General features: G+C 34.8%; 1 protein-coding gene across 8 annotated transcripts; it reads left to right on the forward strand.

Annotated features, from left to right (window-relative positions):
• Positions 1-1,399: 1,399 nt before the first annotated feature.
• Positions 1,400-19,434, forward strand: LOC149017117 (uncharacterized). Of its 8 annotated transcripts, XR_016172782.1 has the most exons (7): positions 1,400-1,755; positions 2,226-2,471; positions 2,554-2,619; positions 3,180-3,272; positions 3,927-5,089; positions 18,420-18,459; positions 18,571-19,434. XR_016172782.1 is itself a non-coding variant. In XM_089151439.1 (5 exons), exons 2-5 carry the CDS (start codon positions 2,440-2,442, stop codon positions 18,547-18,549), a joined length of 303 nt encoding a protein of 100 aa, XP_089007565.1. In that variant the 5' UTR covers positions 1,400-1,755; positions 2,226-2,439; the 3' UTR covers positions 18,550-19,434. The 8 variants fall into 8 exon arrangements, 3 of the variants coding, with proteins under 3 accessions (XP_089007565.1, XP_089007566.1, XP_089007567.1); XR_016172781.1 differs by having other exon boundaries at positions 3,180-5,089; XR_016172783.1 differs by lacking the exon at positions 3,927-5,089.
• The last annotated feature ends 2,894 nt before the right edge of the window (positions 19,435-22,328 follow it).

Here is a 22,328-nt window from a genome sequence, read left to right on the forward strand (position 1 = left end):
CTCATGACTCCTAATTTAAAAATATTAAATAAATAAATAAATAAAAAGAGAGATCATTGTTTCTTGGTTGCATCTTTCTCTCTCCTTCCTGCCAAACAAGATTTATCAGAATGTGACGTGAAAAAACCCTATACAAACTACAAATAAATAAAAAAAAGATCATAGATTGTATTGGGAATTTTAAAGGTTTGATCTTAACCTTAAATAGTATCTTTGGTTCTAATGAAACTTGGTTAAGTTAGACACTCAATCTTGACCTTCATCCATATAAAAAAAAACGTTTACAAACAAAAAAAATTTATAATTCTATATTATTATTATAAATTTACTAAAATTATTCTATAAGATGATCGGATTGAGGTTGTCTAGCTCAAGCACTCAACTTTGACGTAATGTAGGGCTACCTCATCAAAATTTCAGTCCTACTTGAATATTAGGATGAAACTCACACTCTTAGTTATTGAAATATTTTTCACAATAAAAAGAAGGCCAAGAATAATTTTGGCATAACAAAGAGGGTTAGGTAAACATGTTATTTTCAGTCATCATCAAGCCAGCTACAAGGAAGACCAAAGGTTCACTCAAGATCTCTGAGTCTGGATCCCTCCTGTTGAAAGAGCACTATGTGATATTCTGATGTTTTTTCGCTATACATATTATGTAGAATCCACGTTTGAGTATGATAAAATAATTATACGCAGGACATTTAATAAATTTCATATTAGACCCATAAAAAGTGTGATAAAAAAGTATTAGAAGAACATATAATTTTCCCTCGATGAGAAGGTGATCTATACTCGAAGTCTTCTTGGCCTTCCGATCTTGACGGAGGAGGCTGACATCACGGTGCCAAAGCACATCTAGGCAGAAAGATGATCCCTGAAAAATGAAACAATTATAAGGCTTACGAAGGAAGTGCCAGCTCTACGTGCCCTAATATGTAATTGCGTACCATTGGAGTATCGTTCATTATCCTATAGTCCCGTGAGCCAGCACCACTGAGCAATGCTGAGTACGAGGAGAGATCCAACGTCAAACGTCAGATCAGAATCTTACACACCTTACAGCCAGATGGTGGGACCGAGTCTCCTCACGTCAAATTTTTTTTTTTGGTAGATCTCACGTCAGTTAGCGACGCCCTTTTCGCCCTTCTGCTCAGCTATGAAAATGAAAACAATTATCTGGAAGTGATACCAAAAATATCCGTTCGACTTCATCATCATCTTCTTCCTAACAAGAAGTTATACACTTGAGACTTGGGAGCATCGAGGGCTTGGGAGATCTGACAGCAAAGGATGTTTGCACAAGAGGGTAAACAATGCACGGAACACTGTAAGAGAAGCCCTGAGAATGACAAGAATAGAATAACAAATTGGTCCCGATCTGATGATATCTTCTCAATTTCGAGTTGGAATCCATACTGATTCGAGAGCATCCTTACAAAACTGAACTGTTCAGTATGGATTTCAACTCGAAATTGAGAAGCACTTTGAAATCGATTATTGGTATTTCTATCGGATCTGGACCAATTTGTGATTCTATTCTCGTCATTCTCAGACTTCTCTTACAGAGTGTTCCTTGGATTGTTTATCCTCTTGTGTGAACATCCTCTCCTTTCAGATATCGCAAGCCCGTGGATGCTCTCAAGTGCATACTGGAAGAAGATGATGTTGAAATCGAATATTGGAAGACTAACAAGACTAAGTTCAGGATCTTTTTGGTAATTGAACTGACACTGCGGAGGGATTCGCTAAGGTACATTCAGCTTTCACTTCCAGATAATTGTTTTCATTTTCTTAGTTGGACGAAAGTTACCTTTAGTTAAGATTCGTATTGTAAGATAGGAATCGTTGCATGCATGGTGATTTTAGTTTATCACAGCCTGCACTACAACTACTATTTTATGTTCCACGAAATTCACTTTCCTTTTCATCCAAGTATGAAATATCTGCATCTTAACATTGTTTATTTCCCTTTTCCTGCTTGATGAATGAGTTCTAAAGGCCAAAAAGAAGTTTGAAACATCTCATAACCATCAAACTCCATTGTTATGCAATAAAGTAGTATAGCCTTTGCGGTGGAAAAGTTTCCTCCCTTTTCACATTGACTTGAACTGATTAAAGGACAGAATGCATGTGGTTTTCCTGTGATAAATGTAGGATTCTTTGATGTCTTCAGTCTTCTTGATGATGTTCTCTAATGTTTAATATTGTTACCTTATACAGATTCGTCCATTGGTACTTCCAATGTGATTGATTATCCGCAGCTAGGAGCTTATAATTTCCTCCAACCCTTCCCTAAAGGGAATAAAAGTCTATAAACTTCTACTATGATTCCAGCAGGAGGAAGTACCATACTGAGACTGTTGATGGTTATATCAAAATAATAACTTTTAAGTTCTCTCAAGACAGGCATTGGCAGAGGAAGTCAAGGCCGTATATGAGAAAGCAGTTATCAAAATTGTTAACTTGGTATGTGATGAAGAAAGCATTATCCCTTCTTTGGTTGAGTCAGCTCTTATCTAATTGCTATAAATTAACATTTTTGCTTTAGGACGATTATGTAGCTGATGATGATCAACATGAAGAGAAATTGAAGAAAGAGGCTCTGTTTTTTTTGGTAGGGCCATGTAATTTGAAAGCCTTAATGTAGTTGGAATAGTTTGTTTGCCTCAGTCATGATGATCAAATTACTTGAGTCTGAAAATTTTAAAAAATCTATAGAGTCATGGTTCATAAAATTAATTGTTTGGTTAGCCTAAATCTTTGGAATGAAATTTGTAGATTCATCCTAAAAAAATATTTATGGAGTCATGGTTCAAATGTTTAATGCTTTTATAGTAGGGATGAAATCTCTGGATTTCACCTCATACCCATTAATCTCCAGATTCACATTTTTAGTGTAAAAAGGTGAATTGCTAGATTTCATGAATCCAGAGATTCACACAACCAAACGGGTATAAATCTCCCATTTGTGAATCCAGAGATTTCAAATCTCTGGATTCATGTAACCAAACAGGCCCTTAGAGACTCAAAATGCAGTTATAGTGATGGTGAAAAAACTTTTACAAATTTTTTACAGAGTGGAAAACTATCAGCTAGAAGCTACAGATTGTTATGGCTCAGTTTGCTTAAAGTTTTTCAGATGATAATGGGGTTAGATTTTGTGTTTCACTTCAGGGGAAAGAAAGGGGCACCTGCTTTCAGCAACTCACACACGGTGTTCTTGGTCTGGGTAATCATCAGTACGAACAGTTTGAACATATCAATAAGGTAAGTGCCCAATCATTTAAACATAGGCAGTTTCATCTTTCAGAACTTTACTGCTGCCTCTCTCTTAAACAGATTGGAAAAGTTTTGGGTGAGTAACTAAGGCTGTTTGTGGCATAATGTATATTTATGTTTATTTCTTGTTTATGAAAATTAAATTATAATAAACAATAATTATATGGTTACTGCTAGTCATAATATATTAAAAACCAAGAAATAGATTTGGTTCGCTTTTATTGGTTTGGGCTAGTTTTGATACCCCTAAAATATTTATTAATGTGGAGATGGGAGCAAGATGGAGGTTGAAGAGAAAGAAAAACAAGGTTTTGTTCTAATTTTGGGTAATTTTACCATTTTACCGCTACTTAAGTAGTTATTCTGCACATGTTCAATAATGGATGGGCACAAACAAAAATTAACAGTTTATGGTGATAAATGATGTAATACCATTGTTCTATGCATGATATATGCTTACATAGATTTATTTTAATGAAAAACTGCTGTCATGAATTATTACCAAGTACATCTTTATAGGTCAAAGAGTCATAAATTTGAACTGTACTAAAGAGAGATTAAACTTCGATGCTATGTTTCAACACATCTTTCCCATTGTAACACTCTTGAGGAAATACTCTTGATATTTTGCCCTTGCTGTAGGTACTATGCTGTATTGACCCGCTTGGTATTACAATTCTTGTTAAAGTTGTAAGCTTTCATTCCATTTTTCCCCAATATTTTTCTAACTAGTTTTTTAAAAATAGCATGGCAAGACTGAATGGTTATTTATCATAGAAAAAGAGATTAAAGAGCCTAATTATATCAAAGGAAACCTACAACATATTGAATCTTTTAGCTAACTTCTGCATTAGATGTTCTTGATCAACTGTCAAGCTACAGTTTGTCAGATTGAAGATTGATTTTTAAAGCAAAAGTATGTTCAATTTTGATGCATGAGAATTGTGTTGAACTAAAGCATTGCCTTGCAGTTGTTACAAGCAGTTGAGTTAGGATTACTAGAATCTTTATTGTGAATTCACTTTGTTCTTCAACAAATTAATTGGCTCTATTTTTTTCTATCCTAACTGCTGGCCACACCAAGGTATTGAGTTGTTTTTTTATGCTATGCCGCTCATTGTTTGTGAAACTATCACTAATGGATCAGAGATGAAAAGTTTTCTGGATGAGCTAATTTAATGTCTTTAAGTGTTTTGTTTTTTCATCTGATTATCATTGTTCCTCTCTTATAGCTGTGCAACTTGTGCATCTTTAGTTATTCAATAAATTGTTCTTATTGGAAAGTCATAATATCTGCTACTAGGTTTCCAGGGGTACTGTTGTACATTCTGAAAGAGCAAGTATCCATGTAGCAGACCATATTTAGCTGAGTGTACCTTGATGTGCTGGGTTGTTCCTCTATTCTCTTATATTCTATCATATTTTACTCTCCTATTTGTCATATTCTTTTTCTGTTTTTCATCTCTCTTCTTTTTCCCTATGCTTCTTTTCTAATCTTTTCTTTCCCCTTTTGAGTTAGAATCCTGAATATCTTACGAAGTTTTGTTTGAATCCATGTAGTCGACCCTGTTATGTTGGATTAGGCTAAGAGGTACCATCTAGCAGCATAAAAGGGGATTTACTTTTAGAACTAAAATATATTGATTAAGGAGATATTTTTCTATCCTATTTTATATATTGGGCAGTTTAATACCAGAAGATTATGCATTACCATGCAGCTTCGCTTGTAGGAGATTTCACAATCAAAGTGCCCCACAATCAGCTGACTAGTAAATATAAATTGAAGACTTGACTGCCAATACATAGTAAGACTCTACGGCTGTTATAATTAGTTTTATTTTCATATCAAGTAAATTGCTATTGAGATTTGTTTGTATTTTGGTTTTACTAGTTCATATGTAGTGAAATTAGGAGGCTAGTTAGATTTAGTTTCCTGGATAGAGGACTTCTATTGAGTTTTCTTTTAATTATAGTTGTGAGACATCAGCTGGGAATGAGTCAGATAATCAAAATTTGAAATTTTCTTCATGAAGCTGGGATTCAGTTGAGATGTGAGATGCCTTTCAAGAAATCTGTGTCTTGAACCTACCGCAATCTGTGATCCATTTGAAGATCTAATTTGGTGGTTGGCATCCTTGTTCAACTGCTGAGATCTGCTACTAGTGTTATCTTAGTGGTCTTGCTGTGGGATTAGTTCCTAGTTGGGGGCTGATTCTACATTAATATGACTTTATTACTTTAGGTTGAGGGGCAAATTGCAAGAAAGTTGCTTTCGTTTTCAGGTTCTAGATCATCTAAAACGGAGGATGTAAAGGGAAAATGTGATTTTGACTTCAAAGAAATAAATTGTAAAATTTTAAAGTTCGGTTGTTAATTATGGATAACTAGTGGTGTCTTGTACAGCTTTCTTGGGGTGTCAATGATTCAGAAGATCAGAATACTTGACCAGGCTCTCTTTTTGGAATTGATCAAGTTTGATATTTTGTTGAATTCTCTGTTTCTAGTTTATAATCCAAAATATCAAAGCACAAGTTTGCAGGGCTAATAGCTTCCTATTCATGGCATGGCTGCTTCTTGCCCTTGACCCTATGATTTCATCTGGTCTCATGTTCATGTCCACTGGAAAAGATTTATAGGCTTGCAGCCATTAAGGATGAAAGATGATATTCAATCAAGTTATTCTTATCAGTGGCTCCTCAATTTGATCATTGCTTGAATGTAATGCCTACAGTATTTTGACATTTAGTAATTGGTGTAACTTTGGGCCTTATGATGACATTGGTTATAATTCTGCTATGCTATGAAGTGGGCATTTTGTCCTGATGATGTTGGAATTTGTGTTATTTCTCAATCCTTCTTTTATGGACAGATTAGTTGGAAGATCCTATGAGGCATTGTAAGGTTAGTTCTTAAGGCTTTCCTGCATGATACTATTTTGGAATAGTCAATTTGCAGAAATCTACCTGAAGCATTGCATTGTGTTGGGAAAAGGAACCACTATAAGTTAGGTTGTAGTGAGTTGCATGACTATGCCGCTTAAAAGGCGAAACAATTTATGGTTGGTAAGTCATGGCACTTTATTTTGGTGGTAATTTTAGTATTGGGGTTGATGATGATTGGCAACAATATTCCTGCTAAGGTTTCTATTTTGAAAAAAAAGGATTAACAATATCTAGATAAGGATACAAGCCATATTTCTTCTACAGTGGACCTGGACATGAGACCAGGTGAAATGGTGGGGTCACTAACTTGGAGTAACCATGCCATGATTAAAAAGAAGTTATTGGCATTGCGATCTAGTGCTTTGATTGCAGAATCTTGATTTCTGCATGGTTGGCTTTGGTTCATATAACTCATGAACCAATTGCCTGGAGGACTCTTGGAACCAGTCTTTGTAGATCTATATATGCATTTTTATAACTCTTTGGTGTCTGCAATGTGAGATAGATTAAACTAGTATGTGTAAAAAAAATGGTACAAGATCTAGAGTAATCGATGCAGGTTCAGCACCAAATTAGAACTCTTGGGCTTGCGTCCGAGCTGTAATTATAGTAATAGAAGAATTTTCTATCCTTGGTTTATCTCTTAGTCTTCTATTTTTCAGTTAGGCTTCTAATTTGTAAATCCTGCCAAGTCAATGGGAGAAAAATCTTCAGGTTATTTATTTAACATGATTTAGAGATCTGTAGTGTCTTGAAGTGTCCAAGTTTGTTTTAGATAGGAGTTTATAAGTCCAGCAGCTATTTAAGTCTCACTCTAAAGACCAATTTTCATTGTAAGTCTGATAGCTGTCAAACACCCCCCCCCCCGGTCCCCACCCTCCCAAAAAAAGAGAAAAAAGATTGATGGGATGAAAAAATAATTGCCAAATTGGTTTTCAGCTTTGCAGCTTCTCTATGAATTTTCTATTTGAGTAAAGATTAGATTGGTAGCTTTTGGTGACATCCAAGAGGCTTGGGATCCTTGGTTACTCATATTCAAGGTGTTTTATTATGTTCTTGGTGAGTAATTTCTAGGATCTGGTTGTGGTTGTGGATTCAACCTACATGATAGTCACATTTATGTTTGAAATCTTAAGGTGTGTAGCATGCATTTTACACACTTTAGAGTAGAGCTAGCTCGTATCTTAGTTGTTAATCATACGTTTTTGGAATTTTTTTGAGCTTAAGAGGATGTTGTGAAGTATCACACGGGATATCTGCAAATTTACACATAAAGTGGTCCAATTTCTTTTCGTAATTGTGATGAGGGTTCATTTCAAAGCAGAGTGGGTGAGATGCATAAATTTGTTTTGGCACCTGAGATGTAACTACTCATTTCAAGTTGAAAATAAATAAAGGACCGAAAGTGGACCAGAATGCAAGCCTGAAGCCGATCAAGTCTTTCCAAGTGTATTTTCAGCAGCAAGATAGTTATTTATGATTATGGGTATAGATACATCTGTGTTTTTGTTTTTTAAAAAGAGAGGGAGTGCTAAGTGTAGGCATTTGATCCACAAGCCGTCCAGGATTGTGATTTTCTCTTCTTATATGAGTTGATCTCCTTCCAATTCTTCCGCATTATCTTAAGATTTTTTAAACCTTTTATTTTATTTTATTCTATTTGATTTGAGCACAATATTTGAGCCTCTTGAGGTATTTTTCTTTTACCTTCTCTCTCTCTCTTTCCAATTTCATTTTTTTTCTTCCCCCACATCTACCACCATCTTCCCTTCTTCTCTTTCTTTCCTCTTGAATCTAATTTTAATTTTCAGTTCTATTTCTTTATTTTTCTTTCCTTACTCTCTCTTTCCACTTATTCTATCTCAGTGTTGTTGGCCAAATTGATAGTAAATCAGGAGAAACATATATTATCAAGATGAATTAGAAGACAACAATCAAATGAATATATCAATATTAATTAACATGAGAATTGAAATACACCCAAAAAAAGGAACCTGAACCGGAAGCAAGAAGAGTAAAGAAGAAGAATCGTTGAGGCGCGACAAACGCTTTCCTTAAAATAGATTCTTCCCCTCCGATGTGTGTTCGAGGAACTAATGGATGTCTGTCTCCCAGGATACAACGACAAACAACAGTGTACTTAGCACAAAGTAGACCATAATGACGAACTTGACATGTGCCTTCCTTCTATCACCGCAAGATTCAAAATACGAAAGACAACTCAAACCATTGACAAAACTCACAAAACGGTAAGAAGACCCTTAAAGCACACTTAGTACTCTTCTTAAATCATAAAAGAAAACTCAAAACAACACCCAAATTCATCAAGGGGGGATCCCTATTTATAGAGGAGGTCTAAGTCTCATTAACTAGCTTGATAAATGAAAAGCCATATTAACTTACAACCAAATTTAATGAATTAAGTTTTAGGAAATGAAAAGCTTTAGACATTAATAAACAAGCTAGGGAAATGAGAAGTTTCTTGGGAAATCAAGTCCCAAACCCTCCATTAACTATGCTAGGGAAATGAGAGGTTTGTTTGCTAGGAAATAAAAGGTCTCATAACCCTCCATTCATTAACTCTCCTTGAGAAATGAACCACCAAATAGTCCATAGGTATTCCATGCACTTATTTCCACAAACTCTCCATAATGAATGATTTTCATTCACATTCACTCATGCTCAAAGAGCATATTCCAACAATCCCCCACATGAATGAAAATGATAACAAAAATTAAAATAAACAACGACCCGACATGGTGATAGAATTCCACGGTGAAAGCCTGCCTAGGATAGGTAGGTTTTGCCTTTGAACCTTCCCTTGTGAAAGTATATTTACTTTACCGGCTAAACAGTAGATGCGATATCCTTGAACTATTCTGCCATTTGTGTAAATGATGATATACTCCACACAGACATTCCCCTGACACAATTACAGTTCTTATGGTTATGTCCATTTTGGCCGTGGACATCGTCCTTGTTCTATGAGAGTTTCTAGAGATAATATATGTTTCTCTTGATTTACTATCAATTTGGCCAACAATCTTAAAACAGATTTTGTTCAGGTTGAAGTATGGGAGATAACACGAATGTGAAGGCTCCTACGGCCATGACTCAATCGGTCTCTATTCCAATGAATCACCATGAGAAACCTGAAAAGTTTGGAGGACTAAACTTCAAAACTTGGCAACAAAAGATGTTATTTTATTTAACAACTTTGAATCTTGCGAGATTCTTAAAAGAGGATCCTCCCACTGATGGTAAGGAGGGTTCAAATGCTCAAACGGTGGACTCATGGAAACCATCTGATTTCCTATGCCGGAACTATGTTCTGAATGGCTTAACTGATGCACTCTATAGCGTGTATAGTCCAAAGGGTTCTGCCAAGGAACTTTGGGAGTCCTTGGACCGTAAGTACAAATTTGAGGATGCTAGTGCTAAAAAGTTTCTTGTGGGTCAGTTCTTGAATTTCAAGGTGATAGACTCAAAGACTGTGATGAGCAAGGTTTAAAGTATTGGTATCGAGTATTGTATCGGTCAGGTGATTTTAAGAGACGTATCGTCCTGTATCGAGTATTGTATCGCTCTGGCTAATGTATTTTAGTGTAATTCAATGGAGAGATGTATTGAGATGTATCGTATCGGTTGGGTCAAATATGGATACGTATTGGCTAGTATCGTATAGTATCGTGGGATACTTTAAACCTTGGTGATGAGTCAAGTTCAAGAACTCCAAACAATCATCCATGAAATTCATGCTGAAGGAATTACCATGAGTGAGTCTTTCCAAATAGCTGCAATCATTGAAAAGCTACCCCCTGCATGGAAAGACTTCAAGAACTATTTGAAGCACAAAAGGAAAGAGATGAATGTTGAAGATCTAATTGTTAGACTTTGCATAGAAGAAGACAATAAAGGCTCGGAGAGGAAGTTCTCCAACCTTGTTGTTGCCAAGGCAAATGTGGTGGAGCGTGATGAAAGCTCCAAGAATAAGAAAGGTAAACACAAGTCGGGTTTCAATATGGGACCTAAAGGTGGAATCTCTAAGAAACCAATGTTTCAAGGAAAATGTTTTAATTGTGACAAGATGGGTCATAAATTGGCAAATTGTAGATTCCAAAAAGGATCAAAGAAGAAAGAGACCAACTTGGTTGACAATGCCACATATGAATTGTCTGATATGAGTCTCTTCGCGGTGGTATCTGAAGTCAACTTGATAGACTCAAATCCAAAGGAATGGTGGCTGGACATTGGAGTGCCACGCCATGTTTGTTGTAATCGATCTACTTTCTCTGGTTTCACACCTGTGAATAATGGAGAAAATTTATTTATGGGAAATTCTGCAACTTCTGAAATCAAGGTTCAAGGAACTGTGTTCATAAGGATGACATCAAGCAAGGAAGTGAAGTTGCGAAATGTCCTTTATGTGCCTGACATCCGAAAGAATTCTGATCTTTGGAACACTTCTGAGTCAACATGGATTCAAAATGGTTTTTGAATCTGAAAAGTTAGTTTTGACCAAACAAGGTGTTTATGTTGGGAAAGGGTATGTAAAAGATGGGATGCTGAAAATGAATGTAATGGTTATCAAGTCAAAACCCATCAATGATAAAGAAAAGTCTTCCTCTTATATGCTTGAGTCTTCTAACTTGTGGCATGGTAGACTAGGTCATGTTAATTTTGATACTCTACGTAGTTAATTAACATGGACCACATACCCTCATTTAACATTGATCCCAAGCATAAATGTGAAATTTGTATAGAGGCCAAACTAACTAAATCATCATTCCAAACCATTAAAAGGAATATTGAACTACTTGATTTAATTCATAGTGATATTTGTGATTTGAAATTTGTTCAAACCTGAGGGGGTAACAAATATTTTATCACTTTCATCGATGATAGCATGAAATATTGCTATGTATATTTGCTTAAGAGCAAAGATGAGGCTACACAGAAATTTGGTTTGTATAAGCAAGAAGTTGAAAACCAACTTAATAAGAAGATTAAGATGGTGAGAAGTGACTGTGGTGGTGAATATGTAGAACTATTTAGTGAATTTTGTGCACTACATGGTATTATTCATGAAAGTCACACCTCTTTATACTCCTAAATCTAATGGAGTAGCTGAACGCAAAAATCGTACATTGAAAGAAATAATGAATTCAATGTTGATAAGTTCTGGATTGCCATAGAATTTGTGGGGGGAAGCCATTTTAACGGCTAACTACCTTTTGAATAAGGTTCCTCGAAAGAAAGAGGATAAAACACCTTATGAATTGTGGAAAAGAAGAAAACCTTCCTACAACTACTTGAAAGTGTGGGGGTGTCTTGCCAAGGTGTTGGCTCCAACACCTAAGAGAATGAAAATAGGTCCTAAAACGGTTGATTGTATTTTCATTGGCTATGCTCAAAATAACAATGCTTATTGATTTCTTGGGTATGAATCTAAAAACCCCAAGATTCATAAGAATACGATAATGGAATCAAGGAATGCTTCGTCCATTGAACATGTATTTCTTTGTAACTCCAAAGAAGATGGTTCAGGTTTGTCTAAACAAACAACTGAGGCTAATGAAAGTAATGATTCGGTTCAAGATTTTTACTGTGAATTAGAAGGGATAGTGGTAGAGCCTAAAAGAAGCAAAAGGGCAAGAATAGAAAAATCTTTTGGGCCAAATTTTTCGACTTGTTAGAAGCTGAACCTCAAACATATAAAGAAGCTATGAGCTCAACCGAGGGTCCTTTATGGAAAGAAACCATAAAGATTGAAATTGATTCCATTATGTAAAATCATACTTGGGAGCTAGTGGACCTTCCTCCAGGAAGTAAACCATTAGGCTCTAAGTGGATTTTCAAATGGAAAATATGGAACAATTGATAAGTATAAGGCTAGACTTGTAATAAAGGGTTACAAGCAACGAGAAGGTCATGATTACTTTGATACTTATTCTCCTGTGACAAGACTAACATCTATAAGGATCATATTAGCAATTGCTGCCTTGCGAGGTCTAGAAGTCCATCAAATGGACGTGAAGACGGCCTTTCTCAATGGAGACCTTAGAGGAAGAAATATACATGGAACAACTCGAGGGTTGTATTTCTCCCAAACAAAAAAAGAAAGTGTGGAAGTAGGTGAAGTCCTTGTATGGACTTAAACAAGCACCAAAATAGTGGCACTCAAAATTTGACAACGTTATGATGTCAAATGGTTTTAAGATCAATGAGTGTGACAAGTGTGTATATGTTAAGACCATGGATAATGGATGTCATTCTTTGTCTATATGTAGATGACATATTAATTGTTGGTAGCAATGAACAAATGATCAATTCAACCAAAAACATGTTAAGTTCAAGATTTGACATGAAAGATATGGGATTGGCTGATGTGATTTTGGGAATTAAGATTCATCAAATAGCTGATGGTCTCCTATTGAGTTAGTCACACTATGTGGACAAGATGCTTGAAAAGTTCAACAAGGGTGATTTGGTGTGTCCAGAACTCCAATTGATTTAAATCAATATTTGTCCAAGAATTGAGGAGACATTGTATCTCAAGTAGAATATGCTAGAATAATAGGTAGCCTAATGTACATAATGAGTTATACACGGCCTGATATTGCTTTGTTGTGAGTAGCTTAAGTAGATTTATGAGTAACCCTGGAGCTAATCATTGGAAAGCTATTGTTAGGTTACTTAGATACTTAAAGCATACTTGTAATTATGGATTACACTATATTAGAGAGCCTACAGTATTAGAAGGATACTCAGATGCAAGTTGGATATCTGATATACAAGAATCTAAAGCTACTAGCGGGTATGTATTCACTTTAAGAGGTGCAATTGTCTCGTGGAAATCCTTTAAACAAACAGTATTAATCAGATTCACAATGGAATCTGAGTTTGTAGCCTTGGATAAATGTGGGAGGTCGAATGGCTATGGAACTTCTTAGAGGATATTCTAGAATGGCCAAAGCCTGTGCCTGCTATATGTATACATTGTGATAGCCAAGCAGCTATTGGGAGAGCACTAAATGTGATGTATAATGGTAAAATCAAGACACATACGTCGTCAACATAATACCATTAGACACTTGATCTCGACTGGAGTCATAACAATTGATTATGTAAGGTCAAAAGAAAATCTTGTGGATCCGCTAACCAAAGGGTTGAATAGAGATCAAGTTGAACAATCATCGAAGGGAATGGGACTCAAGCCCATGAGCATAGGTTAATTACAATGGAAGCCTAACCTAGTTGACTGGAGATCCTAAGATCTAGGTTCAATAAGACAACTAAACTGTAATGACCGAGTGAAATCACTGTGGGGGTTAATCCTCTACCCGTTTCTATGATGAAAACAAGTGATACCTGTAAAGAATAGGTTAAGCTTATGCTTTTAATGATTCTTACGCTTTGGAAAAAACGTTGGATCCAAGCGGAGTAATGCGGGTTACTCTTAAGTAAGAAATCACCTATGTGAGAGAGAAGAGGGGCCGCTCCAAAGGAGAATTGTGAGGGCTTAATTCTCTAGAAACTCTCGCAGAATCAGGACGATGTCCACGGCCAAAAATGGATATAACCATGAGAACTATAATTGTGTCAGGGGAATGTCTGTGTGGAGTATATCATCATTTACACAAATGGCAAAATAGTTCAAGGACATCGCATCTACTGTTTAGCCAGTAAAGTAAATTTACTTTCACAAGGGAAGGTTCAAAGGCAAAACCTACCTATCCTAGGCAGGCTTTCACCGTGGAATTCTATCACCATGTCGGGTCGTCGTTTATTTTGATTTTCATTGCCATTTTTATTCATGTGGGGAATTGTTAGAATACGTTCTTTGAACATGAGTGAATGTGAATGAAAATCGTTCATTATGGAGAGTTTGTGGAAATAAGTGCATGGAATACCTATGGACTATTTGGTGGTTCATTTCTTAAGGAGAGTTAATGAATGGAGGGTTATGAGACCTTTTATTTCCTAACAAACAAACCTCTCATTTTCCTAGCATAGTTAATGGAGGGTTTGGGACTAGATTTCCCAAAAAACTTCTCATTTCCCTAGCTTGTTTATTAATGTCTAAAGCTTTTCATTTCCTAAAACTTAATTCATTAAGTTTTGTTGCAAGTGAATATGGCTTTTCATTTATCAAGCTAGTTAATGAGACTTAGACCTCCTCTATAAATAGGGTCCCCCCATGATGAATTTGGGTGTTGTTTTTGGTTTTCTTTTATGATTTAAGAAGAGTACTAAGTGTGCTTTAAGGGTCTTCTTACCGTTTTGTGAGTTTTGTCAACGGTTTGAGTTGTCTTTCATATTTTGAATATTGCGGTGAAAGAAGGAAGGCACATGTCAAGTTCGTCGTTGTATCCTGGGAGATAGACATCCATTAGTTCCTCAAGCACACATCGGAGGGGAACGAATCTGTTTTAAGGAAAGCGTCTATCGTGCCTCGACGATTCTTCTTCTTTACTTCTTCCGGTTCAAGTTCCTATTTTTTAGTGTATTTTAGTTCTCATGTTAATTAGTATTGATATATTCATTTGATTGTTGTCTTGTAATTCATCCTGATAATATCTGTTTCTCCTGATTTACTATCAATTTGGCCAACAAGTGTTTCCCTTCATCTTTTTTATTTCTTTCCCTCCTTTTACCTTCCACTTAATCTACCTTCCCTCTGCCTTCTTTTCTATGTACTCTTTCTCCATTTTTATTCATTTTACTTTACTTTTTCTCTTGTTTACTCTCGTATCTTATTATTCATTTTCTTTTTATATTTTCTCCCTTCCTACCATTCCTTAAAGAATACCCTTCACCTGTCTCATTTTGGAAAAACTATTCACTTTAGACATTGCCTAAGGCTTAATTTGAATGTTTTTTTATTGTTTATTTTAATGTAATAAGCTTTATTTAAGTTGTTTCTTTTCCATTCAAGAGTTTAATACTTAGATTTTCTCAATTCAAGTTCGCGGTGTCATTCAACTGTTAAACTTTCTTCATGTGATTTGTCAAATTCTATTTTGGTCTGCCCATCATTCTTAATATGTTTTGTTATTATGTTATTCTTTCCCTTCCCCCACTTGATTAGAGATGCATACAGTTGTGCCTCTCTATGTACATTTTTTTTTGGTGGGTGGTTGTTAATTCCTGCCTTTTATTTTATTCTTTCCCCTTCCCCAATGGATCCTAAGTAGATATGTTTATAGTGAGAGAAAGGCACTACTGTAGGTATATTTAATCAAAGATTCATGGGGAAAGGGAAGAAATAATTTAATAACTGAAGGTAAATGTCCTAAATTAAGAATGATGGGTAGACAAAAGCAGGAAATGGAGAAGGGGGGGGGGGGGGGAAGACGGCTGATGAAGGCTATTTGAAACTTTATTCTTTAATAGCCAACACTTGGTTGATTTGAAATTCTACTAACCTCATCAACCAAATACGGACAAAACCAAATATGAAATTGCTAGACCTAGAGAAAGTTGAATCATGTAACAAAATCTCACAATATTGGAAAAAATATTGAACTTGCATGGATAAATGATAAATCTAAGGATTCTACTTGTTTGAGTGGAAAATAAGAAACTACAAAGGAAGCTAATTACATTAAAAAAAAATGTTCGAATTAAATCCTGAACATTGTGTATAAATAAAACTGAAAGCAAAAAGCATTTGAAAGAGAGAAGATTTAAAAAAAAAATGTTGATTTTGAAGTGAGAGAGAGGGAAAGGTATTTATAGAGGGTAGGAAGGGAGATAGAAGATATCGAAAGAGGGAAAAATAATAATAAGAGAATATTGAATCAAAGAAGAAACAAACAAAATCAAGAGAAGGGAAGTGGAAGGCGAGAGAAGAAATTAGGAAAGAGAGAGAAGCAAAAGAAATAAAATAAATTAAAGGTATGGAAATTGGAATCTATTCAAGTGGAAGAGAGCGGTGAGAAAGAAAATTAAAAGGGTAGGTTGTAGTAGGATGGCCGTAAGAATACCCTGGCAGAACGTTGCTAAGCATCTACCATTCAATTTAGTCAACTAATTTGAACCGTCCATTAAATAACCTAAATCTTCTCCCACTATTTTGTTACTTCTTATCAACAGTTTTTATTTTGTACAAATTCCTGTCAACGGTTGCTATTTTAATGACTGAAAGTTTTAACCTCTACTTACAAGATTCTCAGAGGGAATAGTCAGAAGTTTGATCTAGTCCAATATGAAATACCAAATCATAGTCCACATTCCATCCAAGATGACTAAGTGCAACAACTCTTGAATGGAACCAAGACCGTGTGAACTTCAGATATATATAGTTGTACCCTATTTTGTGCTTAGAAAACATATGAAAGAAGCTTGACGTGATGTGGAGGAAAACACACTATTGATTTGTACTTGAAGATTACAGATAAATATAGAGAATTAAAAGGTGAAGAGGAGGAGAAAAAAGTGAGAGGAGAGGAGAGGACAGCAAGAGTCAGGTGGCTCATTTGCAGCCCTGTGTTTTAGGTGGTCACATCCAAACCTCTATGGAGTTATCTTCTGAAGCCCCTTCATCTACCTCACTGGGAGAAACCAGTGAGTGGAGGTTTCAACTTTTATCCGTTAATGAAAAAGAGGAACAGCAACCGGTGATAGGAAGTAAGGAATAAGTAAGGGGATAAAGTTTAGGTTATTTGGATGGTTCAGATTTAGTTGACTAAATTTAATGATAAATATATATATATATGAATGTTTTGCCAAGGCATTCTCACAACTTTTCTACTAGATTTACTCCAAATAAAAATATAGAGAACTGAAAATTAGATTTGTGAGGGAAAAAAAGAGAAGGTAGAAACGTGGTAAATAAAAAAATAAAATAATGTAGAAAAGAAAAAGGGAGGGTGGTAAAAGACAAAAAGGCGAAATAAGGGAAGAGAGACGTTGATTTTTTGTCGTGTTTGCAAGTTATAGGAATTCTTTGGACCATACAAAGATATTTTGGACTGTTGGGTGCAATACATGCAATTTACACATAAAGATGTTCAGTTTAATTTCTCAATTGCGGAGGGCCAAATTCTAAGCATGATAGGACGAAAGTGAATCCGAATGCAAGTCTGGGTTATTAATTATCACAAGGAAACTACTTATGAGTAAGGGCTTAGGGTTATTTTTATTTTGGAGGAAAAACAAAAAAAAATTTCAAGTGTACCAATGTGGCCTATAAGGTAGGCAAAGATTAGGACCTCCTTTCAGTTTTTCCATATTTTCATAAGATTTTATGAAATCTTTTTATTTTATTTGAAAAAATGAAAAAAGTGGAAGGGAGTGTTAATATTTGACTACTTTGTGGGCCCTATTTGTACACTTGGAATTTTTGTCCCAAAAAAAAAAAACCTTAACTATGTTTGTAAATAGTTTCCTTAGGATGATGGATGTATTCAATCCACTTTCGTCTCATTATGTTTAGAATTGCACCCTCTTCGCAATTGAGAAATTAAATTGGACATTTTTATGTGCAAAATTGCATGTATTGCATCCGAAAGTTTTCTTGGAATGATTGATGCATTTTGATCCACTTTTGTCCCATCATGCTTAGAATTGAGCCCTCTTCTCAATTGAGAAATTAAATTGGATCTCTATATGTGTAAAATTGCATGTATCACACCCAATTGTCCAAGATATCTTGTACATTCCAAATAAATCGTAAAACCTGCAAACATGACAAAAAAAACCCTAGGTAGCTCTATTTTAAGTGTGTAAAATGTGTGCTTTATGTCCTAAGGTTTCACACATAAATGTGCTCATCATTACACCCATCATCAAATCCACATGCATGCATACTAGAATACAAGGTCATGAAGAATTCAATCTTAAAGATCAGCAGTTCCTCATCCCCACTTTTCTCCTTTCTTGAGTTTCTTAATTCTTGAATTCTGGATTCCCTGAGAATACCTTTCCATAATTTGATATTCAAAGCACCCTCCAGTCCTGCTTAGTGGACTACCATCTTCAAGTCTGTTTATCCCTACTTTGATTTGATCTGATGATTTCAATGGAGTGATAGACAATAGTGAGAGGGCCTAAAGCTTATCTCCCCTTTTTTTCTCTTGCTATCAAAAAAAGTCCTCCCCCCCCCCCTCTTTTTCATTTTTTCTCCTTTATTTGGAGAAAACCTATAGCTTACCTTGTGAACCTAGTATAGCTTTCTGCATGTTTTCAGGGATGGACAATACAACGGGGAGAAAATAAAAATGTGCGAGGTAATAAACCCTATTTTCTTTTATTCCCTACGAGGAGAGCATGAACTACTTTTGATTGTAGTTCTTAAAAGTTCTCACCTGCAACCATAATGTAATTATTGTAATTTTCAGGGAGAGAAGAAACTCTGAAGCAAGAAGAAGACTAATGAAGGTGGAGAAGCAAAGAACCCAGAAGAAGAGAATAAAGTAAAGGAGGAATCTAAGGATCAAGAGCCAAACAAGGTGAAGAATGAGAAGAAAGGAGGACTGAAATCGCATAAGAGAAGAAGAACCTACTTTCGGGATTACTGTCTTGAGGTGCTAATGGAAATTGCTTGAACTTAAATGAATTGTAACCAAGAATGGTACATCACTGCTCTGGAAATTGCTTGAACTTAAAATGGTGTATCTTATGGTTGCAGATTCGATCTACAAGGGGAAATTAACTTCGAGGTGACTTCAAACTAAGAATCATCCTGCTCTTTGAGTTCAAAACCCCTATTTGAATCTGCAGTTCCGTCATCTTCTATTTATTTCTTTCTCTTCTTTCTCTTCTTCTGCATTTTGTGTTAGGATTTTCTTCTAGTCTCAATTTGCTTTATTCTGGAAGCATTGTTGAAACTAGATAAATTTAGCTGCAGCTTTCTGATCTCTCTAGTGTTCTAGTATTGGTTTAGGTGCCTTAGATTTACCAGAACTTGCAAATAAGCTAGATGAAAATTTCTGGTCTAATTTGGATTTTTGGGCCATTTTCTCCAGTGTTCCGTCAATCTTTCACAGAGTATTTTTATCAAAATACACTCGAGTTCCGTTAGGGAACAGTGGAGTTTTCCTCCCTCTCTCTCTTTGCAGGGACGATGGATTTCTTACAGCAGCTCAACAGATGGACTGGCTAATTCATCAATTAGGAATTTGCACCAATGTTATACAGTTTAGATCGGTTTCCATCTTTTTAGCAGGGTGCAGGAAAAATTGTCAGATAAAGGAGGCATGTAATGTATCCAAAAAAAAAAAAAAAAAAAAAAAAATATATATATATAAATATATATATATATAGCTAGGTAGATATATATATATTTATATATTTAGCGTGGAGAAATAATCAGACTGTGCACAATTACTAATAGATCTCATAGTACTTTGTCTATAATTTATGTGGAGTTTGAACTTTTGGTAATATTTGTGAAAATTAGGTTGGAGTAGCTCTCGACCAGGTAAATTCATTTCAGTTGGACTAAAACGTGAAGAGTGAATGAAAATGAAATAAAATAATTATTTTAAATTTGTGATATTTATTAAAAATATAAATCACATGAGGTGTTTTAAGAGTATTTTGGTTTTATTTTTCTTCTAGTGAATTAAAACTAGATTGTTCATTCACATATTATGCATGATTGAGAGCAATAAATAATTGTGTAAAATTTGCATAAGATAACTCAGAATATTTGTGGTTATTGTCATTTTTTATGGTTATGGTTCTCTACCTATCTTTTTTTAAAGAATAAGCTTGAGATACTGGAGGTATTGAAATATTATGAACATGTAAAAAACAAAATGTTAAGGTAAATTTTTTTCTAATTACACAATAATATGAATTAAATTAGATTTTTTATTTTTCATGTATTAATGATTATCCAAGTACTTTATTTTTAATGTGTTATATATTTTAATTTACATATTAGGTGATTTTTGACATTCTTTTTATTAGTTTATTACAATTAATTGTAAATTAATGTTATAATTTTGCACTTTTTGTAGAGTAAAGTTGTATTGTAATCAAATATTTATTTTCCCCTGCTTCCATTGTAGTGAAAAATCAGTATTTATTTTTTCTCTTATTTTAGTAAGTTTTGAAAGAGAGAATAACTGATTACTTAAATTAAGATAATAATAAGAAATTGAAAAAGCTAACCATTTAGGGGTTACAAAAATTAATTCAGCATATGAGAAAGATGGTAATTATCAAGTGAATATGGATCTAGTGTTGTCTCACTTCTTTTCTCTCTCTTCACCAATTGACGGAAAGGCCTCCAGCATTTGTGAAGGTTTATTGGCTGTAGACACCAAGGGGATTTGATCACTCATTGGGGGAAAGTATTAGCATCCTATGCTCTCATGTCTCAACTCCCATGGGTCTCTTGTGAACATTGTGGACAATATCACCCACATGTCTTCTTGTTTTATTTATTTTTTTCTTTTTGGGAAACCCCCCTTCCCCCACAAAAAAAAAGGGGAAATATTAAAAAACCAAAAAAGGGGGGGGAAAAGGGCCACCCCCCCCCCCGGGGGGAGAAAAAAAAAAAAAAAAAAATTTGTATTTTTTTTTTTTTTAATTCCTTGGGATAGCAATATTTTTGCCCATTTTCTAATTTGGAAACAATTACCAGATAAGTCCAAGTCCACCTTTTGATGAACTAACAAGAAGAAGAAAAGAAAGAATTCCACCACCTGACGGTAAAGAGTAAATGAATTTGAAGATTTAACTAAAAAGTTATATCAAATGTGAAAGGGAATATGTAAATTCAGGTGATGTGACCGCAGCTAGTGGTGAAGGGAAAAAAAAGGACTAGCAGTCTGGTAATGGCTCTCTAAAGAACACATCCTTGGATTTCTAATAAATGATCTTTTGGAAATGTAATTTCATAAAGGAAATAGGGTATTATAAGTTGATATCATCATTTAAACACAAGAATTAAATGATAGGCAGACTTGTCTTTTCTAGCATACTATTTTTTGTTTAGTATTTAGTTTGTTTTTTTTTAGCATTTTAGTATTTAGTTTTAGACAAAAAGAAAATTAAACATTTTATTAATATAATATATTAAAAAAAACTAAGAATCACTAGATCAATGTCTCTTTTTTGAGTCAAAGAGTCTTGTTAATCAAGGTTAAAGCTCGGTATCGGATCGTCGGTGATTTAAGATTTTAAGAGACATATTGTCTTGTATCGAATATTGTATTGCTCTGGATAATATATTTTAATGTAATTCAATGGAGATATGTAACGAGATGTATTGGTTGGGTCAAATATGGATACGTATCGACTAGTATCGTATGGTATCGTGTAATACTTTAAACCTTGCTGTTAATGTCGTATAAGAAAAAAAGGGAAAAATACCGGCAACTCTTATTGAAGAGGACACGTGTTTAAGTCTCCAAGTGATACATATAGTCCCCATCTTCTATTCTAAAAAACTAACGATTTCAAAAAGGGAGTGACGTTGAAGCCATTTATAGGCAAAACAGAGGTCGCTATTATGTCCTTTTGTAGAGTATTATTATAAGTGAAATATTACTTATAATATCCGTTGAGGAACTGTTAAAGGAACCCTGAGAGATAAGAGACAACCAACCCGTGCAACAAGAAATGAATAATAGGAAAAATCATAAAAGACAAGAGAAAGTAATTATAAAATTAGACCTCTACGTATTTTTTTTCACTCAACCTTTTGTCTGCAGAAATTCTCAAGTTAAGGTTGTTGAACCGCAGATAATAACTCCACAAAAACTTTTTTTTTTAAGTATTCTTATTCCCCAAACACACAATAGCTAGTAGCATGGTACAAAATTTCGACCGAAATTTTGTATTTTGAAAAAATGCGAAATGAAATTCATGAGGATCGAAAAAAAATCCTCATTTTCGATCGAAACTGTCTAAATTTTGTCGAAACCTATCGAAACTTTGTTCAACCCAGTTAGAACTGCTGGTTCATGAAAAAAAAAATTTCCAAATTTCGTAGGAAACTTGAGAAATTTCGTGAAAACCTAGGAAATTTCGAGATTTTTATCACTTCCAGTCCTGACACCCTCATGTTGCCTCCAGTTCACTGTTGGATGATAAACACCTGTTTTATTCTAATCCTATGGTTGACAATTTTACAATCTGTAAC

Source organism: Hakea prostrata, chromosome 4 (genome assembly GCF_041222555.1).
Source record: "Hakea prostrata isolate BN-2017 chromosome 4, UWA_Hpros_2, whole genome shotgun sequence".
Classification (NCBI taxonomy): Eukaryota; Viridiplantae; Streptophyta; class Magnoliopsida; order Proteales; family Proteaceae; genus Hakea; species Hakea prostrata.